Genomic DNA, 11,699 nt, shown 5'->3' with positions numbered 1-11,699 from the left:
GATTAAAGGAAATTGCGAAAGAGATTTTTTTTTCATCTTAGAAGTGAATACTATTATGTATTAAGTTTTTTTTGTTTTTGAATAATTTATAATGTTTACGAGCTTACTGGGCGACCAGCGTATAAAGCTTACGCTGGTGTTTACCCTTACGTTAGATCGTGCGGTCTGTCTAGCTCGTGGTCCAGGTGGCCAAAACTACTATTACTGGTCGAAAACTGCCTAGACAGACCGGTTCTGTGAAAGGGCGGATGTTCTTGAACGAACCCTTATCGCGTAACACATCTTGTTTTCACTTAGTCAGCGTTGGATTCGTACAAACAGTGGTTGCGTTATGGGCGCAGTTTTGCGTTGTCTTGAAGCTCTCGCGTGAGACGCCGAAAGCATTCATGCCAAAGACAAGAAACAGCCAGAACTAATTCTTTACTTTTCTTGAATTGTTTGGCGTAAGTATCGCCGTATTTATTAACTTAGTAGATCATTTAGTACTCAAGGCCTAGTTTATGAATACCAGCTAAAAACTAAAGGTCGTCCTTGTTTACGAAACCTCTATAAGCAGGTGTTATTATAAATTATTTGTATGAACGTAGTGAAGGCCATTCATTCATTTCTCGCTCTGTAAACACCGTGTAAATCCGAACTTTGCCACATGTCTTTTGAGTGAATTCTTTAAATAGCTTATTTGAAAATTTTCTGGAGCCATAGATCATAATGGTCTATTTCCTCTGGGGGTTAGCAAATGATTAGAAATCTATTCGTTTACGGATACTTAATCACGTGTAGTCTTGGAACTTTAACATGTAAATTCAAAATATATTTACACAAATTGTACAGATATTTAGTGAATGTGTTGGCAAGATGCGCACCAGAGTTTAGGCTCACTACTCATCACACGTCTCCTATTTTAAAGTAAGTGTGAGTTTACTATTACGAGTTTCTTGTGTCATACTTATTAGGAAAGTGTATCACACACAGGTAAATTAGTGATGAGAAAGTCCTTAGGTTCTCCTGCACAGCCTGAAGGACCTGTTTGTACAATAAATGCAAACCGTTCTGGTAATCGTAATGGCATACCTTTATTTCGGCATTATATAACATCCAACTGTTGCAGAAAGTTCACCAGGCGTCAGCGGTAAGTTTATGAACTTACAACGCTGAAATCCGGGGTTCGAGTTCCCACGGTAGACAGAATGTAGTAGCTCATTGTGTAACTTTGCACTAAAAGTAACAAGAATACTCCTGTAAAAATCACGTTGTTTTATTTAGTGTCCTTCAAATTTAGAAGCATAAAAATAAATGAAAGATTATTTCCTGAATTGGACATTCTATTCCAAATTAAACATGTGTTTCTTTATAACTCAATAAAAAGCGTGAAAAAAAATCCTGCCACATAAATTATTTATTTATAATAAAATATTTGTTTGGTACAATAACGTGGCGTTATACACGAATGTACAGTGGAAGCCCTCTAAAGCAGCCACCTTCGGGACTGAGACAAACTGGCCTGATTAGAGGGGTTCCACTGCACATAATTAGGGACTATGTAAACAAAAAAAAGGACTGTGATTGAATGACTGCTTTCAAGGGGTGACCGCTTAGAGGGGTTCCACTGTAGTTAATGTTGACTTACGTCAAAGGTAATAAATGCTCAATAACGTCAATAAAGGATGTGGAGGGGTTGTAAACCCCCAATAAGATACCTCTTCTTCCCAGACTATCATCTCAAAGTTTGATTGAAAGTGGCCCAGCGACCTCAGAGTAGATAGGTAAGGTACAAATACACAGACACACATTGTGTTGTGCTTTATGTATATAGATAACTGGTTAGTCCACGTTAAACAAAAATTAGATACGGTTTTCTTATCTTATCTGTGAATTCATTTTTTGTGACCACTATGCAGACCACTCCATTCCAACAGACGAAGCCAGAATATTTTCCATCATGTGCTATGTCATTGTGACATCTCGAACTCTGCTATGGACTTTGTTGACGATAGCGACATCTTTAGCTATGGTGGCGGCCGTGATCACGCCCAGTTGGTTGATTGGACCACCAAGAAAACCCGGTTTGAGATCTAGGACATACACTGAAACGAACAGTGACGAAATGTATTCTCCAACTTTAGGTAAGATAAAAAATGAACATTTGGTTCTGAAACGTTTTACAAACAATAAAAACGCACACAAAACTGGGTTGTCTACAAAGTTGCCAGTGTATATTAAAATATAAGAAGTTTCGGATTCCAAAGAGAACCTATATGATATCGAACAATTTTAAAAATATTTTTCTTTGTGAAAAAACGGAAAATCAAGTAACATGGAGATTTTCAGGTGTTCCATTTATAATTATGTATTCTATTAGTTCCATCAGATTTTTATTTTTCCACGCATAATATTTTGCGGATCACAAGTTAACAAACTAATTTTACTAGATATCGATTGATATTAATTCAAACGACAGAATAACTGTTCTAACCTCAACGTAATACATTATTTTCTAATAGAATTAGTAGCTGTAGTTGTTCTGCTGTTGTTTTCTTTCATTTTATTTACAAAAGAGAACCAAGTTTAGCTTTGCATAATAACAGTAAAACATATGTGAAATGAAAACTTTTGGTAAATCATATTTGAAAAAAAACAACAACAAAAAAACTAACGCATTCAACAGGTGGCGCTTTTTCTTTAACTATTGGGGAACAATTTGACGTTTTAAATACTTTTGAGAAATATTTCAGAGTATTTCTTTGTTATTTATATTGCTGGTGTTCACTTTTTCTTTCCTAACCTTTCATTTTAAATTTAATTATGATTTTTAATTATTAAATACACATCCTTAGAAATTGGATACAGCAAGATTGTTTGTTGTTTTTGAATTTCGCACAGAGCTACTCGAGGGCTATCTGTGCTAGCCGTCCCTAATTTGGCAGTATAAGACTAGAGGGAAGGCAGCTAGTCACCACCACCCACCGCCAACTCTTGGGCTACTCTTTTACCAACGAATAGTGGGATTGACCGTCACATTATAACGCCCTCACAGCTGAAAGGGCAAGCATGTTTGACGCGACGGGGATGGGAACCCGCGACCCTCAGATTACGAGTCGCACGCCCTAACACGCTTGGCCATGCTGGGCCTGAATACAACAAGATAAAAAATACCAGTATCTGGTACTAGTTTAGTATTCAGTCTTCAGATGCTTATAAATTCCTTAGAATACAGAATGTTGGAACTTACCCCTATTAAAAAATAAAAAGACAATTTATAAATGGAAGCTCCATAACTGTATGGAGTCGTTATACGTAGAACTATGCTCTGAACAGATTTTTGTGAACCAGCAATTTTCTTGCTACTTTGTGTTATATTCTCTAATGATGTTGGCTTGTGAGGCATCCTCTATAAATGTGTGTGGATCCTTCAAACAGTGTGAAAACATACAGGTATAACTGGTGTAATTAATGAAATCTTTGCTGAACAATACTTGTAGATTCCTTAAACAGTGTGAAGAAACTCACAAGACAATGGTAATAACAATACAGATCTCACTTCGAGACATTAGATTTACAAGAGTTTATTGAAATTATGTAGTTTTATTCGTGCAAAATGCAACTAAAATAAAACACTTTCTTTTCAGGTATTTATAACCGATGTACAAAACTCCACAAAGTGGACCAGCTATTCACAGATAGTTGTGCACCGTTTGTAACAAGCTTTGGAATGCCATCTCAGGAGTTCCCAATTTTGGAAAGCAGCTCTGATTTTCTTTGCTTTTGGAATAGCGCTGATGGCTTTTACTGTCTTTACGTCAGTACTGGGTTGCTGTATTCGTAGCATTGTGAAAAAGAGTATTTTTACAATATCGGGAACAATACAAGCCATAGCAGGTAACCGAAACTGAAAACCAGATAATAAAACTTGACTTTTTTTTTTTTTCTAAAGTTTGTCTTTCATGAAGATAAGATTGTTAAATGAGTTTCTCGGTACATAGTGTAAAGAAAGTGCTTTGTGATATGATTTCGTGAAGTCCGTGTCGCTCACCTTCTAACTTTATGTACTTAATGTAAGTTAAAGAGATAAACTTTTTACACTACAAGTGAGTAAGTGTAAAAATAAGACACTTTTCGATAAATTAGTTGTGGAAGAAACTGCGACTGTATTTCAAACCTAATTTCATTATACGTATAAAATTCCTGTCCTTTTTTCTTTTTTTTTTGTATAGAAAGAAGTTAAACAGAAATTCGAATTTATTCTCTCCTTTGTATTTTACTTTTCGTCCAGTCCAGGTTTAAACGCTGATGAAAGGTTTCATTACTACGTAGTGTTATAACATGGTTGGCGCTGCTTGCAGTGTAGTCAACTCTTGTTTTACGGGTACATATAATCCAATTCACCACATCGCGTGGATATTTTTACACGCTGTAACTATTCCAAATTGTATTCTAGAGCAGTGTTTCTTAGACATTTTAGGTCGTGCCTTTCATTTAATTCTCAGCGATATATTTTCTCCACCCTACCCCTCCAAAAAAAAAAATTAAACCGTGATATATAGGTGTATCTGTAACGACCTTAACAGTAAACATAGCTTTAAAAAAAGTTGCGCTAGCCGTCTCTAATTTTGCAGTGTAAGACTAGAGGGAAGGCAGCAAGTCATCACCACCCACCGCCAACTCTTGGGCTACTCTTTTACCAACGGATAGTGGGATTGACCGTCACATTATAACGCCCCCACGGCTGAAAGAGTGAGTGTTTAGTGTGACGGGAATTCGAACCCGCGACCCTCAGATTACAAGTCGAGTGCCTCAACCACCTGGCCATGATGGTTCCCCACAATTCTACTGAAGAAATTACGATTACGGATGCTAATGACCTCTTAGCCAAAACTCAAAAAGAGATCAAGTGACTCAAAATTAGAATAACCGACCATTCTTCTTCGTACATAAAATGTGACTTTAACATGAAACTGTAATCGAAGTAACATGCTATTATCTCCAAGTTTTAAAACAGCTATAGTTGTATATTACATGCGTTACAATTAAGACTCGCAATGCCAAAAGAGAACTAAAGACAATTCCGTTCCTGTTTATTATTAAATATCTGTTAAAATCTGTTCTCCGCATAATTGTTCTTTGGAGCTCCGCAGTGAAAGTGCCCTTTAACAAACTGCCCATACGAATTGTTTAATAAAACTTTTTTTTTTTTCAGTTAAAGAGCACCCTTGACACGTGAGTTCGGTGACTCGGTAATAAGGCTGAAGGATTATAACTAAAATTAGGTTTCGATACGCGCAGTGTGCAGAGCAGCTTTGTGTTGTTAAGAAAGACAATTGAACAAATAAATATGAAAACAAGTTTCATCTCTTTTTTGTTGTTGTTGTTGTAGTTCAACATGCTTTCAGTTCGCTTAGTTGTGTGTTTGGGTTTCGAGGGCAAAGCTATACAATGGATTGTCCTTTCCACCGCGGGGAATCGAACCCCGTATTTTAACACTGTAATTTTAGAAACTCGCCGATGACATACCGAGAGACAAGTTCAGTTCCAGTTATTTAGTAAGGAGATTTGTATAGAACTAAAAAGTTAATTTCGTGTTTTTTGTGGGTTTTTTTCAAGTTTGAAATGTATATGTAAATATATCACTGCCTGTTGTATGTCCATTTAATTACTTCAGAGTTTCTGGATGGATCTTCTCCAAAATTGGTATGGAGTTTTATTAGGTTCATGGAGAGATGCACACAAGTTTTCAGTTCTGCATTTTGCGTTTTGTGGATTTTATGGGTGTTTTTTTTTTTTTTAACAATTACATATAAGGGAAACATCTTTTCATGCCTTAAGATAATATTTCATTAATTATGAACTTACATAACTTTCTTCAAGGAAACGAGTTTTCCAGCTAGTAAGCTAATAAGCTTAGATTATTTTGTATTTAACGAATCTAGAATTTTTATTAACTATAAGAGAGAAAAAGGTTGGCCTAACTTGAGGTAACATACGTAACGCATTACTCGGGACTAGTGGTGCCCTCTAGTGTTTTCAGTCCATGTGTGGAATGAATTTTGCCGTGTGCAACAGTATCAAGGCAATGTATAGATGCGCGCTAATGTTTTATTTTATATTTGAGGGTAGAAGGAGACTCCTCAGCATTACTGAGGAAGTGCGCGGCATTTGATTAGTTTGTCGTGTGGCCACGCAACTTAGAAGAAACGCTGCTGAGGACCGAAGACCTATTTATAAGATTTTTCACTTGGTCCTCCTGCTGCCGTTGAAAGATGACTTCATTCGTTTTTATTTTTTGTGTTATTTTCTGTCGGTCGTGGAAACGGTTGAATATTCGATCGACACGTTAGCACCTGTATCGTAATTGCCGTATGGGTTCTGTTGGCCAAAATTCAAAATATAGAAAAATCACAATATTTCCATATAAGGAAACGAATATGGATTTTTTTTTGTACTAAAAAAAGCAAGTTTTAGGCTCTATTTAAAATGAGTAATCGTTATGCAATTCACGTCAAAGAAAGACAATAATAATATATTATATATAATGCTCGGAAAATAAGCAAGTTTGTTTTGACATTTGACAGGCCCCCCGCTAGTACAGCGGTATGTCTACGGATTTACAACGCTAAAATCAGAGGTTCGATTCCCCTCGGTGGGCTCAGCAGATAGCTCGATGTGGCTTTGCTATAAGAAAACACACACAGACATTTGACATACGCGCGATACAAGGTAACGTGATCCAACACACACAAGTATTTCCTCAGTCAATATAAAATACAAACAAACCAGCTCCATATAGTAACTGTGAGCTAATAATTCCCCTCTGTGATTGCTGTATATACCAGTAATGAATAAAAAAAATCTTTAAAGAAATCGGTTCATCAGTAAGATATTTTATATGCAATATAGGCTTACCGGCAACAGATTATACATGTTAAGTAAGCACCCACTCCCCCCTGTGAACGATTATTCGTAATTCACCAGTATTATTGGTTGTCTTCTTAATACTTGCACAGCTTGAAGTGTTAAAGCGTATCTGGTTAGACAACGTTACGAACCCAAATTCTGAGTTCCCTAGCCTAGTCTAATACACTAAAAACACTTCTGAGTATCTGTTGTAATTATAAGGAAAATGTAATCCTAAAGATTATATTCGTTACAGATCGATAAACCTACTTTAATTTATTTCAGTTTGTTGTAATAATGTTGTGAGAAACAAAGGTCCTTACTGTAACAGCAATAAGTTACCATTGAAAAAACAAAGATATTAGTTTATACGAATTTTGAACAAAACTACACGAGGGCTATCTGCGCTAGCTGTCCCTAATTTTTTACTGAAAGACTAAAGGGAAAGCAGCTAGTCATCAGGCCTGGCATGGCCAAGCGCGTAAGGCGTGCGACTCGTAGTCCGAGGGTCGCGGGTTCGCGCCCGCGTCGCGCTAAACATGCTCGCCCTCCCAGCCGTGGGGGTGTATAATGTGACGGTCAATCCCACTATTCGTTGGTAAAAGAGTAGCCCAAGAGTTGGCGGTGGGTGGTGACGACCAGCTGCCTTCCCTCTAGTCTTACACTGCTAAATTAGGGACGGCTAGCACAAATAACCCTCGAGTAGCTTTGTGCGAAATTCCAAAACAAACAAACAGCTAGTCATCAGCACCCACCACTAATTCTTGGGCTACTCTTTTATCAACGACTAGTGGGATTGACTGTGATGTTATAACACCCCCAGGGCTAAAAGGAGCGGTATATATATTCCATATGGTTTATCCTCCTGTAGGACAGCTGTATGGAGCTCAATGCTCCACGGCGGAGAGAGCAGATAGTCCAATAAATAAACGTCAATAAGTGTGTGTGTATCTTTTCCTTATATGTTTCCATATTTTTGAGCAATCAGCACCAAATCTAACATAAAGCTAAGGATGATAAGAGAAAAGTCTTGAGGGTTTGACCCTCCAATCCAATTTCGGAAAAACTACCAATGTTGTGTAACCCTCAGCGTTAGAATGAACTGTGTACCCACAACTGTTAGAATTGTTTATAGTATTGTTTATTGGTAACTTTATGTGTTTTTATTGCACTTTTAATGTTTGTTATGTTAAGAACAATAATAAAAGTACAATTTTCCATTCTTTGTGGCACACAAATGTTTATTTTATTCGTTCAATTAGTAAACATACAAAACAAACACCTTGTTTCTAAGATATTTCGTCAGAGTCAGATAATAAAAGTACTAGAAACTGAAGTTATTTATTTTAATATCAGATGTATGTGGGTCCGGCATGGCCAAGTGGGTTAAGGCGTTCGAAAAACACCCATAAAAACCACAAAACGCAAAATGCAGAACTGAAAACTTGTGTGCATCTCTCCATGGACCAAATAAAACTCCATACCAATTTGGAAGAAGATCCATCCAGAAACTCTGAAGTAATTAAATGGACATACAACAGGCAGTGATATATTTACATATACATTCCAAACTTGAAAAAAAACCCCACAAAGAACACGAAAGTAAATTTTTAGTTCTATACAAATCTCCTTACTAAATAACTGGAACTGAACTTGTCTCTCGGTATGTCATCGGCGAGTTTCTAAAATTACAGTGTTAAAATACGGGGTTCGATTCCCCGCGGTGGAAAGGACAATCCATTGTATAGCTTTGCCCTCGAAACCCAAACACACAACTAAGCGAACTGAAAGCATGTTGAACTACAACAACAACAACAAAAAAAGAGATGAAACTTGTTTTCATATTTATTTGTTCAATTGTCTTTCTTAACAACACAAAGCTGCTCTGCACACTGCGGGTATCGAAACCTAATTTTAGTTATAATCCTTCAGCCTTATTACCGAGTCACCGAACTCACGTGTCAAGGGTGCTCTTTAACTGAAAAAAAAAAAAAAGTTTTATTAAACAATTCGTATGGGCAGTTTGTTAAAGGGCACTTTTCACTACGGAGCTCGAAAGAACAATCATGCGAAAAACAGATTTTAACAGATATTTAATAATAAACAGGAACGGGATTGTCTCGACTTGTAATCTGAGGGTCGCGGGTTCGAATTCCTGTCACACTAAACACTCACTCTTTCAGCCGTGGGGGCGTTATAATGTTACGGTCAATCCCACTATTCGTTGGTAAAAGAGTAGCTCAAGAGTTGGCGGTGGGTGATAATGACTTGCTGCCTTCCCTCTAGTCTTACACTACTAAATTAGGGACGGCTAGTGCAGATAGCCCTCGTATAGCCTTGCGCGAAATTTAAAACAAACAAACAGATATATGTTATACACAGGGAGAGTGGGTAGTGTGTGAGATAAAATATGGAGCTAGTCGCTTACGTTTCGTTTCTAGTGGATTTTAAATTATCTTTTCACAGGTTTATTGTTCATCTTGGGATTAGTTCTGTATCCAGCCGGTTGGGGAAGTACCCGTGTGCAACTCGTTTGTGGGGAAAACGCACAACCTTTTCTTTTGGGAGATTGCATGTTGGGTAAGTTATAAATAATAATTAACATCGAAAGATGTATCAGTATGGAGAATATAAAAATTATGCAAAAGACAAAACGGTCTTTAGTATGTTTATAATTCTGTAATAGTATTAGCCATTAAGATACTAACTTTATCATATATTTTTAAAATTACTTGCTTGTATATAAGCATACATTTATCTGTTTACTTTGCTTGTAATAATTAAAATATGAAATTAAAAAGTGAAATAAATATTGGAGCAAAGAAACAAACATTTCCTTACAGGGAATATTTCTTGTCATTGATCTGTTTTTGAAAGAAAAAAACACAAAAACAACTGTGTGTCTTAGCAGTAAGATGAAGGATTATAATTCAAGAATTCAGCGCTCAATCCATGCCATGTTGGAAGGGCAGGTGGTGGTCCACTGTGTACTTTTGCACCACAAGCAAAATAAACGAATACATCATGATTTACCAACATCTGACCTAATTTTAGTATTAAACGGTACGTATGAGCTTAACACTCCTACGAAAAGACGTTTCTAGTCCTGATTTCTCCAAGCCCGTTCACCTGGCTGTGGTTTCGCTAGATAGTAGATAGGAACAGTGGGAATCTCGTTTAAATACAAAATTATTAGCCTAATATTAATAACCTTTCAAGTTGCTCTGGGGCCTATTAGGCCCCACTTTTCGTAGGAGTGTTTAAAATATATTTTCCATTGTTTCAATTCATAGGGCATATCTTCATTTATGGGAACAAGCTATTATTTTGGCCTAAAAGTTGTGATTATAATATAGCTCTTACAATACCACAGTCAGGTGATTCAGATTACTTATGATGTAAATTTAAAGATGACGTTTCGAAACTAAAAAATGAAAATATTAACCCAGGTAAGCACTTATAAGTTTCACATTTCATAGTTCTAGTGATTTTTGAAAATTACCAATCATTTGCTTTTCTTCACTTTTCTTTATTAGGTTGGGCATTTTACTTGGCTATCGGAAGCACAATCATCACATTTATATGTTCAGTACTCTCGGTTCAAGCTGAAATCTCTACATCTTCAGACAAAGTACAGGATGAAATTCTGGAAGGGAAAAATTTGATTTGCTTGTTATAATTTAGAAAATGCAAGTTTCTGCATTTTGTTTAAAAGTTATGACAATTCCACCTAAGTCTGTGCTCAAAGGGTTAAACGGACTGCAACTGACGACTCCGACAGGTGGCAGCACATTAGTGGAAGTAAACGAGACATTTAATACTAATGTTTTTGTACATATTTACGTAAAAGCAACAACAGAGACTTGCAGGAAAAAAAACAAAACTTTTCGTAACTAAAGAAATGTTCAGTCAGTTATAATCCTCAGTTATAAACTTTCATGAAACGTGACTTACGAAATTTACCGATTTCGTTTTGAATCAATGAAGGCAAAAAAAAAAAAAAATTGTCAGTACGGACTAGCGTTGGCTTCGATTAAAAGCTGATAACAGTACATTAGATTTGAACAATTTACAGCAGTATTTGGAAAGCTAACTCTTACTTTTTGTGAAACCTTTTAAGCTCTGAATTCGTTTTACTAAATAAGTATTTAGATACGCTACGATGGGCATTACATATTCCTTTCCACAAGCTTCCTAATACAAGTCGTCCATTTCTTTGTTGTTAAACTTTGACAATATTCCCATTGTACGTGTGTTTTATTGTTTTGCTTTACAACGTTGTGTGTTTTTTTGACAGTTTTATGTCTTTATAAAAAAGGTTAAAGAAGTGTTCATCGTGTATTCCATGTATATACACGTGCAGGGTGGAATAGAAGTAATTATACGGTTGTTTATATCATGTTTTAATTTCCAACTATTAAGTTAAAATAAATAATTTTAACTCGGTGTCAATTGTCTTCTTAATATTTTCTTTGGTGCCAATTGTTTAGCAACTTTCACTTCACCATGTGTGCGTCAAATCACCTTTTCTATTAATTACATATTTTTTATAACGTTTGAAGCTGTGAACTGGAATGCAGTGTTTTGCTGTTGTTTCTAGATTATAACTGTGTTCATTACTGAGTTAATTACTGGTTACTGTGAGGTCCTGTGTTGGTACCTCGTATTGATCAGCGTAGTAAACGTGTATCTCTTTACAAAATATACTGACGTGTGTTAAGTATGTAACCACTCATGAAACGTCTGGATAAACAAAATGTCTGTTGTGGTGTTGAAACTATACAATTTAAAGTAACATGAATTGAAGGATA

General features: G+C 36.2%; 1 protein-coding gene across 1 annotated transcript; it reads left to right on the top strand.

Annotated features, from left to right (window-relative positions):
• Positions 1-302: 302 nt before the first annotated feature.
• LOC143237467 (LHFPL tetraspan subfamily member 2a protein-like) lies at positions 303-11,336 on the top strand. The gene is given in 6 exon segments (XM_076476744.1): positions 303-443; positions 1,899-2,123; positions 3,627-3,732; positions 3,734-3,876; positions 9,355-9,468; positions 10,425-11,336. Coding segments are annotated over 5 exon segments (690 nt in total). The 5' UTR covers positions 303-443; positions 1,899-1,939; the 3' UTR covers positions 10,568-11,336.
• The last annotated feature ends 363 nt before the right edge of the window (positions 11,337-11,699 follow it).

Source organism: Tachypleus tridentatus, chromosome 13, assembly GCF_004210375.1.
Source record: "Tachypleus tridentatus isolate NWPU-2018 chromosome 13, ASM421037v1, whole genome shotgun sequence".
In the NCBI taxonomy this organism is placed as follows: Eukaryota; Metazoa; Arthropoda; class Merostomata; order Xiphosura; family Limulidae; genus Tachypleus; species Tachypleus tridentatus.
The sequence above is the reverse complement of the archived record's forward strand: the minus strand, read 5'-3'. Positions and strand labels throughout refer to the sequence as shown.